General features: G+C 52.1%; 1 protein-coding gene across 1 annotated transcript; it reads right to left on the bottom strand.

Moving 5' to 3' along the window:
• Nucleotides 1-726: 726 nt before the first annotated feature.
• Nucleotides 727-19,780, bottom strand: yeats2 (YEATS domain containing 2). Its single transcript, XM_049005088.1, has 30 exons — nucleotides 19,511-19,780; nucleotides 18,487-18,607; nucleotides 18,167-18,264; nucleotides 17,626-17,718; nucleotides 16,505-16,723; nucleotides 16,311-16,429; nucleotides 14,679-14,840; nucleotides 13,885-13,996; nucleotides 13,710-13,754; nucleotides 13,182-13,383; nucleotides 12,482-12,718; nucleotides 12,036-12,200; nucleotides 11,571-11,674; nucleotides 10,545-10,739; nucleotides 10,190-10,445; nucleotides 9,124-9,285; nucleotides 8,905-9,035; nucleotides 7,756-7,905; nucleotides 6,764-6,946; nucleotides 5,768-6,095; nucleotides 5,533-5,670; nucleotides 5,156-5,323; nucleotides 4,933-5,068; nucleotides 4,750-4,826; nucleotides 4,505-4,584; nucleotides 4,103-4,304; nucleotides 2,870-3,102; nucleotides 2,712-2,786; nucleotides 2,386-2,459; nucleotides 727-2,151 (listed from the first exon to the last, which is right to left on the bottom strand). The coding sequence occupies exons 2-30, from the start codon at nucleotides 18,584-18,586 to the stop codon at nucleotides 2,031-2,033; spliced, it is 4,365 nt and encodes a 1,454-aa protein (XP_048861045.1). The 5' UTR covers nucleotides 18,587-18,607; nucleotides 19,511-19,780; the 3' UTR covers nucleotides 727-2,030.
• Between the last annotated feature and the right edge of the window lie 884 nt (nucleotides 19,781-20,664).

Below are 20,664 nucleotides of genomic sequence, written 5' to 3'. Positions count from 1 at the left end.
TGACAGCGAGTCCCGAAAACCCTCCATGCAGCTGGTTGGTACAGAGCACAGTCTGACATGCCGACAACACCCACCCCCTCCTCCCCCGAGCCAGCAGCAGCATCAAGGAGGCTTCTGGGAAAAATTTGTCCTCTTACTATCCATCACCCAGTCCTCCCCATGCATGGACTTCTCATTTACCTTATACGCAAGAATAAATCACAGATGCTCCCCCACCCTTTTTATGGGAACAAGATCCACCTCGGAAAAGCCAAGCAGCTTCTGCTCGATTTCTCCCTTCAGGATGACAGATAAGGCTGTCAGGCTTTTTGAAGAAAGAAAAAAAAAATCTAATTCGCTTACCAACTTGTAAAATGATTATTTGCCATCCCAGTGAGAGCAGGCAGGGATGTGCAGAAAAATACTGGTGCTCTATAAAGCCACAGTGGGCAGGGATGTTGTACGCCGTCAATCACCACCATGGGGGGTGGGTGAAAACCATGGGGACGGGGGGGGCGGAAATCAGGCAGTGACGCTGCACAAGATCCCACCCACTGCTGCTTCCAAAACCAATTCCGTCGTCACTTGGAAAAAGATTTAATCGCTAATTATGATTAATCAAGAAACACCGGCCCTCGAAACTGGCCTTCCAAGCCTAGGATGCCGTCATATTTGGAAAATAGCATCGTACCCCTGACAGCCACCTGCATGGAAACGCGTAAATCACACAAGCCAGACCCAAGAAAGCACGTTAAATAACTTTTTCATTTTTAATACAAGAATATTAATTCAGTTTTCATGTGTGCGGGGAATGTGGGGAGGGGTCAGGGCCCTAACCCAGCTTAGCACAGAACCAACAGACTCACATGCATTCCAACTGGAAGCTTCTCCACTCTCTGTTCTTTAAAGGCAGGACATAAAACGCGGGGAACCGTAACGGCGACGCAGCAGACAGTCTCCTGCATGCACTCAGTGTCATATTTTAGCCAACAATATATTACAGGAACACCTGTGTTAAAAACAATACTTCCAATATGTTCTCTAGCTGTTGTGCAACTAAAAGTAATAACTAGTTAGGTCACTAGTTAACTCTCCTATTAGCTTTAATTCATTCTACAGAAATACTGATCATAAAATATGAGGAAAGTAATCTTGATTGTGCAGATAACACGCTTTGATGAGACAGTATGTCACTACTGTAAAATGCCGGTGAGCAGCTTGGTTTGCCACACGCGTCATCCTTACACCGTTTTTGCAGAATTCCGACACACCAGGAAACACTGGGATGTTACTGTCGTCGGCCACCTCTGGACCAGACAGAAGACACAAGTGTTTATCACGACGGCTGACTGAAACCAGAAACCCTACACAAATACTTTTAAAACATTGATTCCGTGATGTCACAATGCTATAGTGATAAAACACTGATAAAAGGCTCTGGCGGGGGAGGGGGGGGGGGGTAATTGTAGGTGGGGGGGAAATGAAGGGGCATAGGTAACTTCATTCATGCGCTGACAGGAATCACAGGAAGTTCAAGGTTGAAGAAGCTACCCTACTTAGCGACCACTGAATGTCAGTCATCCATTGATTTTTCACCTCAGTCCTCACCTGCACAGTCAGCAATTTTTGATTTTAGCGCATGTTAGATTTGACCGGAAGGGGTCAGTCAATGAGAAAAGGCAGAATTCCGGCAGCGCTCAACATGGAAACCGTACTGCAGGAAGTAGGCCCGGGTGCGAGATGGGCAGCAGCCAGGAGCTCCGTTCAGCTACAGCTCTGCATGCCAGAGAGACTGAGGCGAAGAGACAGGACTCAAGCAGCTGGCACTAAAACCGACAGGGACTGTGTCTGTGGCCCTTTAGGTCAACCAGCAGTGACCCTATAACCATTCTCACTGCTGGGATCCTGCCGCGGTGAGCGCCAATCCTGGTCTGAGACCACAGCAGAAGTCCTCATGCTCTGGGATTAAACCGATTCATGTTGGAGCACCTTGACAGGGGCTGTGTGGGGACACGCCCCTGCATGCCCCACCCCCCGACCACTGGGCACGCTCAGTCTGTGTGGGCCTCATCCTTCACCAGGCAGCCCATGTACTTGTTGGTCAGGAAGTCGCAGGCGGCGATACCAGCTACTGCCTGGTGGACATCGATGGCCGTGATCTCCCTGGGAGCTCTGGGGGGGGGGGGACAAACCTTAATATCACACAATGCAGTGCGGCACAGTCCTCTAATCTGACTGCTCTGGTCAAAGGAGTAAAGAGACTGCTGACCAGGGAGGGGCATGCAGACATTACCAACACAACCCAATGGAAAACAAATTTAACAGACTGAGCTTCAGAAATGGCTATGAGAATGCATGCTGCAGTGTTAAGTGTGCGTGGGGGGGGGGGGGGGGGGGGGCTCTGACCTGTTTTGTGGAGCTTTGAGGTACGCCCCAGCGAGAGACTCCCTCAGGACATCACTGGCAAATTGCTCCACCGCCTGAACCCCCCAGGGAACGCAAGAGAGATCATTAAAAAAGTCACCAACAGCAATGCCCAAGCAAACGTTTACATTCCGATTTTCACGCAAGTACACAAACAGACAGACAGACACGCACACACACACACACACACACACACAGAACTGCATGCAGGCTGGGCCACACCCCCTCACGGGCATATTACAGTACACAGCCCCCAGGTCTGTTGCCACGGTGATGGCAGGTGGGCTGCGGGCACTTGTCCTACGCACCTTCAGGATCATTTCCTCGACCACTGGGGCGTAAATGTTCTTCTCCACCTCTACCGGCTGGAAGGAAACTCCGATCTGGAAGAGAGGACAGCCAGTGAGCGTGAGAGGCACACGAAGCCTGGGCGGGGGTCAGCGATACCCACCAGCAGGGCACCCACCTGCTGGGCGGCGTCTCTGACAAAATGCGAGGTGGCTGACGGGCCCAGGTAAAAGTGGGACTCCTGCTCCTCGCCCAGCTCTTCCTGCTTGACCCGCAGCTGGCAGACCGGCTCCGCCACGCCCACGATGTCCAGCGGCTCGTCCTCCGGCTCCGCCTCCGTCTTCAGCAGCGCCTGCAGCTCCTCCAGCCGCTGGCACAGCTCCTCCGCATCCAGCAGCGTCGAGGGGCATTCTGGGAAATGCAGGCGGCTGGTGTTACAGACGTCCACATCTCTGCTTTCCATTCAAGCACTTCAATACAGTGTCTGTGTGCGACAGCAATTTTTAAATGGATCCGATACTGCTTGCAATATTAACACGCATCACCATGGAAACGCTGTCTTAGTACACAGGTCAAATACTTACCATAATTATTACTGGTACCACTAACATTTGCTTGCCTGCCTATACGATTCCCTCATTCTGATTGCTACTGTTGCAGTGCAGAAGTTACTGCCTGACTGTATACAGCAATATATATTGTCTCTGAAAAACTTGAGTTGTCTAAGAAAACATAAAGAATTAACAAACCTAGAGATTTCTGAACACTCGAAGGACAAACTAACTGCGGGATTCTGAACGCCTTGGGGTGGCAGGAATCGCAGGCCCCTCCCGCTCCCCCTCCCCCTCCCCACAAGCGCCCAGGGCAGCTCACACGATTCATTCACAGAGTGCTGATTACAGGACAAAGCCCCCCCCCCCATTACTGGGAGACATTACGCAACGGCGCAAGCTTGGCGACGCGCAACAGCGGCCAGAATGTATTCAGGACAAACGGTCCCATCTGAAACGGACCTCAGCGCCGACGTTGTGAGCCCAGAAACAAAAGAAAACCACACTGCAGAGCCAAATAAAGGGAACAGATGGGCTTACAGTAGGGCGGTGGGTCTGTTAGGGACACAATAAAAAGGCTGTTTAGTAATTTTCATAACAGTGGCTCTGGGATTTGATATGTGATCGACCGCATTCTCATATCCCACCCAGAATACCCTAAGAAGGGATTCAAATCTATGACCAGCCCTCGGTGCCGGGAGTGATTAGGCTCCAAACCCGACAATGGGTAGGGTTACAGTCTTTACCTGCCTGATTTTCAGCACTAATTCCCCTATCCCTGGTCTTTTTTGCCCATCAATTCATACACCGTGTTTAAGTTTCGACCCCACAACCTCCTGGCGCCGATGACACACTCTCACCAGGCTCGCTGTCGATCTGGGTGAGGATGTCCTCGATAGAGTCCTCCTGGCTGCGCTGGGGCTCCGGGTCGGGAGGGGTGTAGCCCCTCTGCCTACACCACTGCACCACCTCCTTGGTCTTAGGGAGGGCATTGGCCTGCAGGCCCGGGGATTTCTCCAGCACGTCCTGGACGAGCCCCTTCACAGCCACAGCTCGCTGGAGCTGGGAAAGCAATGTCACCAAGCACCATGCTTCTAGACCTAGTTTTACTTTCACTGGCCTATTTGCAGCCATTACTTGGGCAGTAAGGTGAAGTGTAGGTGAGTTTACAGGACATACACAGTAAAAGGAGATTCCATCATGCATGGTCTCAAACCCTCAAACCCAAGCAGCAGACAGTGGGGGGCACTGTACAGTGATACCTCAGCTGCACGGCGCTTTCCGATGTTCCAAGAGTAGTACTGCTCCAGTGAGTCGGCGCAGAACGGGGGCGAGTCTTCGGCTGCGGGGAACACAGGAGCCGCGCATCAGTGATAACCTCAGCTGTGCTCCCTTGAGTACACGCACGTACGTAACGGGGCTTCGGGGAGAGGAATTAGCCCTGTGGGCGGAAGGAGGGAGCGCCCCCCACAGGCCGCACACGGAACAGCATGCATGTGGACCTTACTCTTCTGGGGGACAATCAGCGGAAACTTCTTCACAGCAGCGGTCAGCAGCTGCGGCAGGTTCTCTATGTGCTCCGTGCTGATTGGAGGAAAAACAAAAAGGGGGCGGGGCCTCAGCAAACAAATTGTAAAGCTTGGATGAACCAACAACCAAGACAAGCGAGCAGAGGACTCGGGCACAGTACTCGATGAGGTCGTGTCCCGACTCTGCTCCCGGCTCCTGCTTGACGGGCCCGGGGGCGGTGATGGGGGTGGAGCCTTCTGCACCTGGAGGCGGGGCAGCACCTCCAGGGGCTCCAGTCACCTCGGGCTCCGTCTTCACTGCGGGCAGGAACAGAACAGGGAAGGATCAGCTCCCGTCCGCAGTCATGTGAGAAACCAGATGCTCATTTGCAAACCGCCTCTAACCTTGAGTGGCGGGAGGTATGGCGGCGGCGGTGGGCAGAGCTGGGGGCGTGGCCGAGCCCCCGCCTGGAGTGGTGCTGCCAGACGCTGCGGCAGTGGCGGGGGGAGGAGCGGTGGCCGCTACGAGGGTGGAGCTGGCCAAAGTTTTCACGGCCGAGCCTGACGGTACCACTGCAGGAGCGCAGAACCAAGAGGCAGCTCCGATTAGCCATCATCCATGACACTCAAGCGGCAAATCAACCCAGCCTGAAAACAATGCCAATGGAGTGTGGCCCATGCTTGTGGGGGCCCTCAGCGAGGCCCCCAGAACCCGGTAGAGGGGGCTTATTCTCACGCCGTCCCAGGTCCGGCACCCGGGTATGGAGAAGGATCCCACTCACCTTTGCTGACAGGCATCAGGATGGTCTGCAGACCCCCCCCAGAGGAGCTGCTCACCCCCAGCTGCTTCAGCTGGTTGGCAGGGATGGTTAGCACAGTCTGCTGGGTACTGGCCTGGCCAGAGTGGATCTTCAGCATACCTTTTGGGGGGGGAGGGGGGGGGTGGAGAAACTTAAAATTGATGGGCACCATGCACTGAAAACGCTACATGGAGCCATGCCTTCGCCCAGATCTCACCTGACAGAGCAGCGGCTTTCCCACCCACAGCGCCCCCCGCTGATGGGACCAGGGAAGCGGTGGCCGCGACGAGGGAGGGACTGGCGTTCTTGGGCGAGCCCACCAGGGACGCGGCTGCCCCCTTGGACAGGCTGATGACCGGCACGTTCACACTCTTGGCGACGGTCACCACGGCGGCAGGGCTGCCTCCCCTCGCCATGACAACAGTGCCCTTGGCGGTGCCGCCGACGGCCGCTTGGCTGGCCGCTACCAGCACCGGGTGGGGGGCCAAGGCTTTGCCGCCGGACGGCCCGGCTGACCCGGAAGACGGACCGGACCCCTCGGCAGGCTTCAGGAGAATTCAAAAGGTACACGATGATGTGAAGAAGGAACTGGGGAGGCGGGGGGGGGGGGGGGCACTAGTGCAAGGGGTACCGCAGATCCCCATTTAACTAGTGAATCTCACTGTGACATTTGTTGTTTTAACTTTATTAATATAAAATTATTGACTTTTTAAACAGATATTGATATATTCCTGAAAAAGATTAGCATAAGGCCTCTGGTACAGCGAGTCTGTGCTGCCAGGAAGGACCCCAGACATACAGCGTTTCTCTGGACAGCTAAGGTAGGCCGCTAAGACAGCTAAGGTAGGCCGCTAAGACAGCTAAGGTAGGCCGCTAAGACAGCTAAGGTAGGCCGCAGCTTCATTCGCTTATTGGAAGTGGCCCCACGTCACTGTCATGGTAACGCGGACAGTTGCTCACTAAACGGCTGTACAAGAGGCGGCGTTTCAAGAGCAGTAATGAAAAAGCGGCACGATGCCCAGCTTTGAGATTGAGGCGGCTGGAACAATTTCACCACCTGCGGAATTAGGACAAAACAACACTCGCTGGCAGTTAACAAGTCAGGCGGGTGCACTAAATAAAAAATTAATTAAAAGCGGACTTGCGATAGACAGAGGTTGGGGTTGTCATGCCAGGGGATCGATTGGGGGCTCTGAGGGTTGGAAACACTGACCTGCTGGGAAGGGGTTGCTGTGGCGACCCCGTGCGGCATGGCGGCAGAGCTGGGCGCTGCCACGACACTGCCCGCCATCCTCAGCGTGCTGCCGCTCGGCTTCGCCAGGTGAGCTGCTGCAGTCACCGTCTTCACAGAGCCGTCTGACAGCTTCACCTGGGACCCCTGGGAGCCGCCCACCACCTACCAATCACAAAAAGCAGCACCCACATTGGGTCTGCGGAACCCAGCTGTACCCTATGACGGCCCAGAACGTAACCGATCCGTTTCTGCGACACTACCCAAGGATACAACCGCAGTTCCTCTCCTGAGATCCCAACTTGCAACCTTTTTCAAACAACGCAACCCAAAAATTGTAACCTACAGCCGTCCAACACGAAACCACGGGAATGACGGACCTGAGTTTCTGGGTTCTGGTACCGAGAGCCTCCAATTAGGACACCATGTACCTGATGAAATCAATCACACCCATCTGTGACACACATGCCTGGTGTGTCATAGTAAATCTGCTTGACTTTTGACGGGGTGAGCAGTCGGCTCTCGGGGAGGGGCGGGATGCCGGCGATGGCCGCAGGCCTGCAGGAAGAGGTGTCCCGGTTCTGGCAATGTGTCACCAGACAAGTGACCACACCGCGAACCAGACCGACCGGCATTCCAGGACAGGGCCGCGACTCCGCCCTCGGGGCGCTGCCCGGCTGGCCAAACCAGAGACGGCATGCGGTCTGGCGTGACCATCGCCTCGCGGGGCGCGCCTAACGGTGAGGTCATTGCCGTGTCAACACTGCGGCACGCAAGGGCGTAGCAGTTCATGGAGGTCGATTTCATGAGGAAGTATGTGAAGATTTTTCAAATCGTTTTTATAATTCTGAGCTGAAAAACTAGTATGACCGAGTCTCTCGTCGGCCCGTGAGCATGTCCCAGACGGTCCCCGAGGCTAAAAATGGAAACATGCCGAACGCGGAGAGCCTTAGGGACAGCCGAGCGGGCGATACCTGGGCGAGGATGGCGGCCTTCTGTCCTGCCGTCACCCGGATGGCCTGCTGGGGCACCGGGGCCGTTGAAGACGTGCTGTTCCCTCCTGAAGGACCGGACCCAGGCTTCCCGGACCCCGGTGCGACTGGCTGGCCCACCAGAAACGTTCCCTGGAACGATGGACGAGAGCTGCGGTCAGGGTGGGAAAGCGGAGCGCACTCTGTGAAAACGCCCGGGGATGGCGGGGTCCGGGGATAGCGGGTGTGTGGGTAGCCAGGCACTCTGGGGGGCCCCAGCAAGAACAAAGGATTTCGACTGAAAGGTCGACAGAAACTCGATGCTCTCCAAGCGGAACTCTGGTGTCCATGGAAACACATGGGCTGCCACAGTGGAAAGAGTACGGCGCTGTGCGTGTGTGTGTGTGTGTGTGTGTGTGTGTGTGTGTGTGTGTGTGTGTGTAAGCGCTCTCGCATTGGGTATCAACATGAAACGATTAATCTCACATCACACTCAGAATGAATGCAACTGACTGAGTGCTTTTACTTACGATTACAAAAGCAAATGCTTTTCTCCTGTGTGTGTGTGTGAGAGAGACTGAGATAGACCAAGCTGCTGAGAGTTCCCCTCGCAATCCATTTCTCTTTCCCTGAACACAGCTGAAGCCTCAAACAGGAGGCTCAGCTGGAAATCCATGTCCTTGAAATCTTTATTTTTATTTTACGTTATTTAGCAGCGGCTTTTATCGAAAGTGACGAAGAAAACCAGGGTCAGACACCCCCAGGAGTGACTGTGGGTAAAGAGCCTTGCTCAGGGTCACAGTGGGGAAAAAAAAAAATCACCCTTGCAACTCTGAGATCTGAACCTGCAACCTTCCACTCATGGGCACAGAGGCCTAATCCACGGAGCCATACACCCCCCGTAACCGGGACAGGGGGGATGAATGATGTCAGCAATGGACAGGTGATGCCCATCATACCATCAATAAGTTCCTAAGCATGTAACTGAATTGAATGTTGGATTTTGGATGGGTTGATTGTTTTATTATCCTTGAACACATACAATATGGGAACTGGAGATTCCCAGCTGTATGCAGTCCCAGCTCGCTTACAGTATACGCTTTAAAAAGATAAAAATAAACCGCGGTGCCCTGGTGCTCAGAGCACACGTACCTGCGGAGTCTGTTTGAGGATGTAGGAGGTATAGGACAGGTTTGAAGGCAAGCTGCTACTGCTGCTGCTGGTGGAGGGAGGAGCTTGAGAAGTCCCCGCCCCCGACTGGGGCGTGGCCTGTGGCTGCTGACCTGCAGTTGGAGAGCACGGCCTGTCACCTTCAAATCAAGGGCCAGATATGGCGATGCGGCCAATGGGGAGAGCAGAGGAGGGGCTGACCTGAGGGATTGGAGGCACGCAGAATGGCCCCCTGTGGGATCAGAAGCAGCTTGCCCTTGCCAGAGGGGTTCTTGCTGTTGGTAGTCAGGTAGAGCTTAGTGCCGGGGGGCAGGTTGGCCAGGCTGGCCAGGTTGTTGGCTGGAAGCTGGAGAGTGGCCATGACTGGAGAAACATTGTGAAAGGGGACAGAGACAGGAGGAGAAGACGGTCACGCTTAACGGCAGATTGAACGTTTACCGAACGCCGAGGCCTCAATTGGCCCAATTGTCTACAGCTTCAGAGGTCTGAGTGCCCCCACTAACAGGGAATCTGGCTGGTGAGTGAGAGGGAAAAAAGGGGGTGGGGGGCAAAGTATGTCAGGACACAGAGAGGCGCTCAGCTGCCAGCCCCCATAGCAAGATCGATCCCTCCCCCCTCTGCCCCCAGGCCCACGTGACACATGCACTCCCCTCCCCCAACTCCTCTGTGACCAAGGTCATTCTCATTTTGCAATGAATGGCCTCAGTCAGACAGAGGAACAACAACAACAACAAATCTCACACACACACACACACACACACACACACAGTTCACGGTCCAGTTCCCTCCCCCAATTCCATCATGGTGCAGCCCTTGACTTGCGTGGGCAATCAGCAAGTTTGGTTGAGCATCGACACTTTCATGTGATACTTTCTCTTCATGGGGGAAATGCTAATTGAACTGAAACAGTAGCTGTGATTGGCTGTACACTTCAAGGACAGGCACAAGTAAAATCCGGTAAAGGGGGGTTCATCTCTCACCCCCCATAACCCCAGCCATGTTGTAATGAATAGTAGAACAAGTAGCTTTTTCCATCAGTACCTTCTATGGCAAAAACTTACGAGTAATTTTCACTAGTCAATGGAGCTTATACGGCAAAACTGCAAACTGCGATAAAGCTATAAAATGCTAACCAGTACCACGCCCTAGTGGCGAGAAACAGGAGAAAAAAACAAGAAGCGTTAAGGCCTAACCAGGTAACACCACTGCCCCCTGGTGGCAGGAGGATAAAAGTACATAGGGGAAAGTGGTTCCTGGAAAGCTTTACCTGACCCCTGGCCTCCAGCTTTAGCAGCTCCAGAAGAAGTGGCTGTTGCCTTGGTGACCGTCTGAACCTGTTGGCCCACGATGCTGCCGCCAGCCCCGCTCACGATGGCCTTGGCCACACCCTGGGCAATCACCTGCTTGTGCCCCATCACCTTGGAGACAGCCGGGCTGGACTTGGCCACGAGGATCTGCCCACTGCTGATGGCCACCTGCTTCACAGCGGACTGCAGGGCTGAGCCAACAGGGATTCCAACCACCTTGAGGGAAAGGTGAGAGGGGCATCATGGGAAATGTAGTTCTAGCACAGGTACGGCACATACAGCAACTGCTCCTATACATACATCACCTGTACACACCTTGTTCTGAGTCATGCTGGGCGCTGCTGGCCCAGCACTCTGCTTCTGCGGCGACACAGCAATTACGTGCCCTCCCTTCACTGCCACAAACTGCTGCGCGGCTGCGTGCTGCGGCGTGGCTGCAGAAAGCAGCACCTGCTGTGCCGGCTGCTGCGGTGCTGTGGACACCTCCCCCGGCTCCTGCTTGATGATCACCTGGCGGGGTGGGGGGAGCGAGACCAGGAGGAATGTCTATTCAGCCACGGTCTAACTGTACTCAGTTCTGGTCGGTGTTTCTTTAGTCACGGCCCATGTCCATTCAGTCACAGTCCTCATCTCTTCAGTTATGGTGCACGTCCATTCAGTCACGGTCCATATTTTTCCAGTTATGGTGCATATCGATTCAGTCACAGTCCATATATCTTCAGTCACAGTCCATGTCAATTCAGTCACAGTCCATATCAATCCAGTCACGGTCCACGTCCATTCAGTCATGCTCCTAACTGGTTATCATCACAATGTTCTCCTCTCACTGGGAGTGTGCATTCACCCCCCCTTATTATCCCAAGGTTGAAGCAAAGCGACGGTTTGCATTTGCGTGTAGCCTGACTAAATCCTGCCTGCCCAGGCCCGGGCATTGCTCTATGGCCCCGTGGAACAGAGCAGAGAGGCGTCCCAGTTAAACCGCACGCGGTGGGCCAAGATTATTAATACTGCAGTCTGCTGGGGGGGGGTGGGGGCAAGGGCTATGGCAAGAGGAGGTCCGGGGGACCTTAACCCAGAAACACTGGAACAGGAAGGTGCTCCCCTTGACCGGATTTAGCTGCCGGGAAGGGGCAGGAAGGGGGGGGAACGTGTGGAGACCCAGCGGGATGATAAACGGGCATGGCATGCGAAGGAGGGGTCTGCCCGAGCGTGGATGAGAGGATCATGGGAAAACAAGCACATCCCCCAGGGGCTACAGTCCTCCGCTGCAGGAACCAGGAACCAGGGCTGCTAAGCCAGCCAGGAAATTCCGGAAGCCGTCAGCTTCAGACACTTGTTTACCTTCATCCCGGAGGACAGGAAGCTTCCGGCATGCACCTTCGGGGCCGGGGAGTGGGTTCCTGGGGATGCCTGAGCCACGGACGTCTGCTTGCCCGTCGGACTGCCTGGAAAAAGGAAGCCCACAGTCAGGGTAGAGAGCTGTGGCTGTACTGGGGCACCGACCGCTTTCTCACGCACACCAGGAGAAGAGAAGAACGTATACAGGCCTCCTGATGGTTAACAGCAAGTGCTCAGTCAATGCCTTGGTACAGCACAGTTAGTGTAAATAAGGTGGGGGGGGGGCAGTATGCACCCAGTCACCCACCCCGGGTTTTACTGTCCTGATCAAACTGACAAGCACATTGATTTTATTTAACAGCTGAATGCATTAAAACATCTGGGAAATCTGGTATTTGTTTCTTAAGTTTAATCATGCAATGGCGCCTGGCTGTGGCTCCGCTGGGCCAGGAGGGGGCAGCGACACACCTGCGGAGACGGCGGCGCTGGGGGATCCCATGCCGGCAACCTGACCGGGCTTGTCCACGATGATGTACGGGTTGTTGATGACGGACGATCCCTGCTTCATGTGCACGGGCGTGGAGGTCGGGGTGCGGGGGAGGGGCGAGTGGCTGGGGGTGGAGATGGGGGAGCCTAGGGAAATTCGCGGGAATCACACAAACACCGCATAACTGCCAATGGAAAAACAGCATCACTTCAGCTAAAGATAAGTATAATCAGACCAAGGACTATTCATAAGCTTGGTGGAAACTTGGACATGAATTTTAACCTGAAAAATCTGAAGACTTTTAAGATGTAAAATGCACAGGAGAAAAAAACTCCAGAAATTAGAGGAGAGACACTTGAGATGTTTGATATGGGCACTGAAATCATTCCTGAAGAGCCAGCGGTGTCCCATTCCCACAGTGACGTACCAGACACGATCTTACAGCTCATGGTGATTGGCTGGAATGACTTCCCGGGAGACTCCGCGGGATTGGGGGCCTGTCCCTGCGGCACGATCTTGCAGCTGGCCGTGATTGGCTGAAAGGCGGAGTTGCTGTGGGAGCCTAGAGTGATCTTCTCCAGGACCTTGGGACGGGACGGGGTGCGGTCAGAGGAGAGGAGGCCGTAGCTGCCCGACCGGCCAACCTCGCTCTTAATGGGAAGACCTGTGGGTGAGAAAAGACTTGGGGTTACCACTGCCGCGTCAGAGGAGGAGGCTGCCACCCGCCAGCCAACCCCAGCATTAAATTTCACACCCCTCCCAATCTAATAGAAGGACAACTGCACCAACAAATGGAGAATGCAGCTCATGAGCCATCCCAATGAACCACGAAGGTGCGGATCCCACCCTAACCCAACCTCTTCATTATGTCTGGGCCCAGAACTTCTCCGAAACCCAAGACCAATCTTCTGGGCCTTCTACTGCAGAAGAAACTTCAGGCCCGTCACTTGGATCACAAGCAATGTCCAATGTCTGGGAAGAAGTCTTTGGGGGGGGGTGTCAGGGTCGTATGGAGATTGGAGCGTGCCGGTGGTACTCACGGAGAACTACCCAGAAACTGAATGGGGGGGGGGGGGGGAACAGCCACAGACACAAACACAGGCATACATGCTTGTGAGAGAGCTAACCGTGAGAATCCTGGGAAATCGACCCTGGGGAGGCTGGGCGCACTGATGCCAGGCCCAGGGGAGCCTGGGGGGTGGAGGAAGGGGGGTGGGTGGCAACTGCTTGCTGGGAGAAAGATGAGGAGGAAGATGACGAGGAGGAGGAGCAGGGGAAGGAAACAAGGTCCTCCCCCACGCTGTTCCGGTGCAGTTCCACATCCACCACCTGCAAGATGGACAGATAGGAAAAGGATCCAATCACCTTCTTTGTGCAGGAAACGGCTTCGCCAGCAGCGTGACGCCATTGGTCAGAGACAGACAGTAAGACCTATCAACTCTTTACCAATTTCTATCCAATGACAAACTGACACAAAGCCACGTGACCTGGCAACCCGTCTTCCATAACAGAAGGTTTCAGAACTGCTGGATCAAAATAAAATATACACAATCCAGCAAAGAAAATTCTTGAGAAAGAATAGTTAGATGTAGATTAAAGAGGGAGACCAGTTAAAACCAAAGAAGGCAAAGGTAGTAAATGGTAACTAGTCTTACCGTCTCTGCCCCCAGCGTCTGCAGGCCTGTGTAAGTCCTGTCAAGCTGCGGAGGGAGGAAGAGTGAGACACATGTGTTCCATGCAGGGCAACCCGGCGTCTAGCCGGAACAAGACTGAGGAACGTGGGGAGCACTGGAAACCCCAGGTGAATGTGTGAGCAGGAGGAACGCAGACCTTCAGGTGGTGGATGATATCGACACGCTTGTTCCGGGCGTCTTTGAAATGGATCTGCACGCGGACGGGGAACTCCCCCCAGCCGCGGCGGGTCAGGTGAAACGGGGGCTCGCTGGAATACATGGGAAGCAGCATGTGAGATCACAGAAAGGGGTGTGTGTGTGTGTGTGTGTGTGTACGCATCCATAATCGATGGTGCAGTGGGGGGGGGGGGGGGGGACTGGAGCTAAAAATATAAAGAAAACTCCACGCAAGAATGTTACATCATGTCCCCAACTAACACACAATGCTTCAAATTTAAATTCTAAACATTAATCTGATTAATCTGAGGTTTTTTAATGCTTCTGAAAAGGCCATATGACCCATTAGAACATTATCTGTCATTAGGACTGCTTTCCAGGAGGCCCAGCGGTGGGTGGGGGTGGGATTCGAACCTATAGGTGGGGGGGAACTTTCCACTTGCTGTAAATCACTAAAGCCGAATGGGTTCCTGAAACGTACCTCCGGCTTCTTCTGGAGGATCCTGAAACTAACATCTAAATTCTAGAAACTGCAAGACGTGCCTCTGTGTCTAAAAACATGAAGATCTCCCGGGCGAGGCAGATCTGGACACGCCTAGTAATCCCCACCTCCCCCCAACCCCACTGGAAGGCGTCGTTTCTCTGAACATCCGCGGATCCTCAGTTGAAAAGCACCCGGCATCCGTCCAACCAATAGGAGCACGGTTGGTGTAAACATGACTATCATTATTGGCAGGTTGGTGGAGGGAGGCGGTTCAGTGAACATGCACGCACCTGACCTCCACCAGGTCGTTGGGCTTGTAACTGGGGTGAAGGAAGAACCAGACCTTCTTGACAAAGTGGTCAATGCTGGGTTCTCTTCGGGAACCCCTGACGTACACCATCCATTTGTGTGTGGACTGGTCGTTCTCTTCTCGTTTGTCTGGGGGGATGTACCTGAGGGAGGGGATTTTGGGGGGGGGGGGTGGACAGGTAAACCGGTAATGACTTTCACAGGCAAGACAAAGCCCTTAGATTTTCATATAGATGTGGGGGCAGGGGGATGTGGCAGTCTGTCACTGGGGCATGATATCAGGTGTTGAATGCCAGGCTGACAGGTGTTCCGCAACTTTGGGGAGGGGTCTTTTTTCAGCCAATCAGAAATTAGATCGTTGCTTTACAAACAACCGAAGGCAATGCAAAAGGAAGGATCAAACAAACCTGGAGCACGCACGTTTGGATTTAACGACAACAGCAGCAGCAACTGTAAAAACTGTAAGGATAACACCGAGCATGCTCAGGACCGACCCCTCCAATAACAGGCATCACTGAGCATGCTCAGTGTTAACAAAAACAACCTTGGGCTCTACAAAGGACATCACTGAGCATGCTCAGCACCTGCCCTACTCCAGGCAACGCTCTTTGTTCACCCAGACCTTGATCACTTAAGACAGAATAACAATACCAAGATGGATTGATCATTATTCAAAGAACAGGATGTTTGGGTCAAGAAGGGGCATGTTCCCAGCAGCTCTGAGATTCAAATAGGCTGTATTACGAAAAGAGAGAGAGACACGCATCCATGCGTGTGCAAATGTACCTCACTGTCACCCAACCCTGAGGCCACTAAAGAAGTTGCACCTAACAGCTATTCAAACCAGCCTCTCTTTATTCTGGTTCTAAGGAGAGAAGCAGTCAAGCCTAAAATTCTGAAATACACGTGAAAACATCCCACTGTGCAAGTACCGGTGCGTTGACTTCACAGGGAAAGCGAGAGTGGGTGGGGCGCCAACACGGCTGGAGGTGAATATAATGGCACGAGAAGGCTGTACCTCACTGCCTCGGGCCTGCAAACCTGAGTTTCAGTACCTCACCAACCACCGCCTGCATTAGTCTTCACAAAAATAAATAACTCTGTTAAGTGGCGTCTAGGAATACTTCCCAGCTCACTCAAACCACAGTTCTGGATTCATGCACATACATGTGGTCTGATGCATTTTTAACGATCCTGTTCCCATCCTGTCCAACCTTTTTTTTTGTTTTTTTTTTTCCCTCTTCTCCATTCCAGAACATGTTCGCATCTGCACCTTTCAGCCCACAATAGCTACTGTGCGCTTCCTCAGCTGGTACGGCTCTGTAAAGTTCACCCCTGCCGCCGTCACTCTGAGTCAAGCAAAACCGGAGCCGAGAGCAAAGGCCGAAAGGGAAAAGAAAACGTTCTTAAAGTGGCGTCAGTCGGTGCAGTGAATTATCTGAAAGTCCCTGAAGCCGTTTCAGCCGCTCAGTGCTTCGCTGTGCATTCCCATGGCAACCCAGTTCCGCTGGTTTCCCTGGCGACCACCCGGCCTTCTCCCCTTGCTCTTACAAAGTATAATGTCTATTGTGCCGGACTGGCCATAGGAGGGGCGAGACTGGTGGGATACCCACTTGGACACGTTCCCAACCACGATGGTCTTCTTCACATACAGGCGTGACGAGTCCTCTCTAGAGGCACGGAACGTAAAGCGCGGCTCTGCGTCCACAGGGGGCAGCACACCGAAGCTGTCCTGCGTGAGGAAAAACAAATAAACAAACATTCTAGCTGCAGGGTAACACATGGGAGGGGGGCACCCTCAGCTCACCTTGCCCACATTGCGGCCTGGTCTCCGCTCCAGCCTCGGCCCCTCCTCCTGCTCAGGCCCCTCAGCCTGCCGCGAGGTCTGGGACAGCGACTCAGCTTCTGAGGGCACCAGGGAAGGCGTCTCGGAGCCCTGGTTGAAGGGGGACGAGGAGCGGGACGGGGACTCCAAGAAACGTTTGATGGCCGGGTGGTTCAGGACTGAGGCGTCACTCTTGCCAGACTGTCAGTCAATGGAGAAGGGTAAACTAGTCACGGCAGGCAGACAGGCAGGCAGACAGGCAGGCAGACAGGCAGGCGGAATTTCACAGGACACTGCAGACGTAAAGTAGCATAATACATACATTTACAAATGAACAGACAGTGACAGACAACAATAAACAGCATCAGTGCAAAGAATATAAGAGAAAGAGAATGAGGGCAAGACAGACAGACAGACAGATGGACAGATGGACGGGTAATCCAGTGGGATACTGCAGGTTCACAGTAGCTCAATATACATACAGCTCTGGAAAAAATTAGAGACCACTCTACATTTTTTTTTTTTTTTTTTTAAAAACTGCATTTTTAAATGCTGGCTTAATCCCGGATCTGCTGGCAGAAAGCTACACTGTGACGCAGGCTGCTTCCAAGCAGGACGTTTCTAAGACAGCAGTACACAAGGAATAAGGAGAGGCAGGAGACCCTGCCTCATAAATCAGAGGATGACCTCAAGTGACCTTAAAAAAAGAACGGGAAACATTAAGTGATGTGAAGTGCACTGCTAGGGCAATTCATAACAGGCTCCTGGAAGCGGAACTGAAGACCCATATACAAGGAAGAAGCCCTTCATCAGTGAGAAGCAGGGAAGAGCCAGGCTGGAGTTTGTGGAAAACAAAAATATTTTACACTGATGCATACCCACAAGACGAGAAATGAGTGAAACTGGTCATTTTGCTGTGGCCTCAATTTTATTCCAGAGCTGTATTTAGACATTAATAAACAGTAATAAATAAATAATATTTATTAAACAATAAATAACAATAAACAGTAAACAGTGACAGTCAGGGAAAGACAGACAGACACTTTATTAAGTATCTATTGTATGGAATTCCATAGTGAAGGCTTAGAAATAAATGCCCTTACCTCGAGCACCTTGGGCTGCCCGGCGTTGGCGTAGTAATTGGCCACAATGCAGGCTCGCAGCTTGTCCATCATCCTCCGTGCTTCATTGAGACGCTGTGCAATGGGCAGTGGAGATCAAACACTCACCGTACGCTATCAATCGTGTGCTGCCTGGTGCTGTGTTACTTTTGAAAAGATCTAGTGCAAATATATTCACCGCTGAATAAAACGGAACACACGAAGATCGACTGCACACCTACAGAACACCTGTTTCGTTACGGTTTATGACAGATGGCTTTGCCATGTTTTTCGAAATTTCAAAGTCTTCATTTTATTTCTCATCCGCATGTCTCCATTCAGCGAGTCACCACATTTGACGTCCATACCTTGTCACTCCAGCTTGAGTAACATTACAGGGTGGGGACCACTCAAACATAACAGTGCGGGACCAGGTCAACGGAAGTTTAGGGCAGTGAAACCGCATCTGGGCTGAGTGGCTGTAGAGTGGAAGGTTCTGGCAAATGCTGTTCAGAAGCAGCAGGCAGTGGTGGGGGAGGGCTACCTGTCCGATCACTTCGATCTCATGCTCCTTGCTCTTCATCTCCAGCGAGAACTGGTCCTTGATGATGCCTTCGATCTTCTGCACAGTCGCTTCCCGAGCTGAAAGACAGGATACGACCAACAATCTACGCACCACTATAAATGCCTTAACTCCACATGAGATCTGGAGCATATCTGGGAAGCTATTGGCGCATAGATGTGATGCAACAGTGCAGACCACTGCACCATCGTGCCTTAACTCAAAAATGTCCATAAATGCTTTGGGTGAATGTGCCTGCATAACTATTTATCCAACATACTTGTTAATGATGAACTCATTACCATTTTGTTCCACTGCTTTGAGCCTCTTGTTCTCAGGTACCACAGATATATCTTCATAGTCTGGATCATTGTCCTCTATCTTCCTCTTAATGCCTGACATCTCTGCAACTTCAGTCAGGACCTAATGAGAAGGCACTGATCACATTAAGGAGAAAGTACTGTCTGAATGTCTGTCAACATGCACTGACCCCCAAACATGGAACCACCCCTCTTACATCACAGACCTCAATCATTCAGCCACCTTAATGAAAGGCGGTTCTCTTATCATTACTCTTAATAAAGTGGACATACATCACGCACGGCTTACGGTATCCTGCAGACATGCCCACAAAGCCCGTAAAAAGATGAAATTTAAATGTATAGTTATGTAGTTCTATATATTAAAATAGAATTTTGTAATTAAGAATACTTCTATAAGTTTAACAACTTGCCACAAAAATGTGCATATGACATCTAACATGTAATAAAATGTTATTAAGCACCATAGATTCCTAGCAACATACTCACTTCAACTAACCACCCGGCTAATACCGATATAAAGCGCTGTAATTGTCAAGGTATCAATCATTCCTGGAGTTTTACTGACATGCTAACCGCGTTAGCTGCACTTAGCTAGCAATTAGTATATGTCCGGGAGAATCGATTCATTCATATGAAAACTCGTATCCCAGGTCATTGTATACTTTATACATTCTTACCGCCGCATAATTCTTATTTTATAAACGTGCTGATGGTTAGCAGAGCTACGGGGCCTTGCCGAAAGCGAGCTAGCAGGCTAGGCGGCTATGGAGCTAACGAGATAGCATGCTAACGGGCAAGCTATCCGCTTAGCGGGCCTTCGGCTCAACTCGACACAGGTCGAAAGCTCGATGTTAGGCCCCCAGAGCGATATAAAAAACATAAAAAGAACGACTAGTAGGAGGAGACGCCCGTGAACTGCATTACTACCCCCGTCGGTAGTTTTCTTCCCGCTACAAAATGTATCCGAACTCATCCAACAGCGGTCCGGAGCTAATTTACGCACCAAATAGCGGACAACTGGAGAGAAGCGGAGACGAGACGAAAAGCTGCAAACCCAGTGAATTGGGGATGGTTTCCGCGGACCGTAAACACCGTCCCGAAGCTCTGTTTGCAGAATATACCGCTGGGAAAGTCGGCGGTCTCGTCGCAGTCCCCTTTTTCCCTTCCCAGGCACAATGCTTTCTTTGGGTGGAAGGTTCTCAGCGCCATGAAGCGCCAGAATCAGCTAGGCCGCGCCATTCTACTGAATTGCCACTGGGGGGCGTTTCGAAGTAGCGTGCGTGCATCGCATCAGAAAGAAGTTGGCAGCTTTCATCCCACAGTGCGGACTCATCTGAGCAGTGATTAATGACAAAGTCCTGACATCGTTTTGCGCTCTGCTTGTGTTGTGAACACATGTTCTGCTAATTTGATGAAATCAGAAGCAACAATGTATTACTGGTATCAAAGACACTTACAGCTTATTTCTTGAATAATAATTCACAGCTAGCTCTGTTATGAAATGTATATCAATGCCTCTTGTGGTCATGGCCTCAGGATCTTGCATGTGCCTTCACTCAGCTTGAAAAAGAACAGATCATATGTTGTATTTTACTTTAAGAAAACGCCTTTATGTAGCCTTTAAATGAAACACCCCTGTTGTCAGATATGTTGAGGAAAACCTAGATTTCTATTCATTACACAAAATTACAGCCGTGATTCAGAATATTGCTGGCAAATACACAAAGTACATTCATCATCCATCCTGTCAGTTACGCCTTTAATGTTTGTTTTTATTATTGAATTTAATGAATGAAATACTTGCTATTTAATGATATAGGAATAATACAGACAGGAAGCAGCTGGCGAGGATCAGCGGAATATCATATCCGGCACCTCAAAATTAGCACTGGCGCCCCTTAGGGGTGTGTCCTCTCCCCTCTGCTTCTCTCCCTCTTCAGTAGGGGTGCTGATCCTGATCCAAGGTGAGCTGCTGTGGGTGTGGGTTTTTGGGATGACCCCTCAAGCAACCAGTAATAAAGCACTGCTTCTCAACTCCGGTCCTGGGGAGCCACTGTTATTGGTTGATTGAGCGGTCATCCCAAAATCCCGCACCCACACCGGCCCTCCATGGATCAGGTTTGCCATCCCAGCTCTACACAAATGATCGCACCTCTG

The sequence above is a fragment of the Brienomyrus brachyistius genome, unplaced genomic scaffold, assembly GCF_023856365.1.
Source record: "Brienomyrus brachyistius isolate T26 unplaced genomic scaffold, BBRACH_0.4 scaffold147, whole genome shotgun sequence".
Lineage (NCBI taxonomy): Eukaryota > Metazoa > Chordata > Actinopteri > Osteoglossiformes > Mormyridae > Brienomyrus > Brienomyrus brachyistius.
Note: the sequence above shows the minus strand (reverse complement) of the source record. Positions and strands in the feature narration are given on the sequence as shown.

Bases quoted from the DNA above. Each gene is read 5' to 3' on its own strand.
- yeats2 (XM_049005088.1), bottom strand. From the start codon at position 18,586: ATGTCAGGCATTAAGAGGAAGATAGAGGACAATGATCCAGACTATGAA. The intron at 11,675-12,035 runs GTGTGTCGCTGC...TCCTTTTTCCAG, and splicing joins CAGCGCCGCCGTCTCCGCAG to GCAGTCCGACGGGCAAGCAG. The intron at 10,446-10,544 runs GTGTGTACAGGT...CTTTCCCTCAAG, and splicing joins CCAGCATGACTCAGAACAAG to GTGGTTGGAATCCCTGTTGG.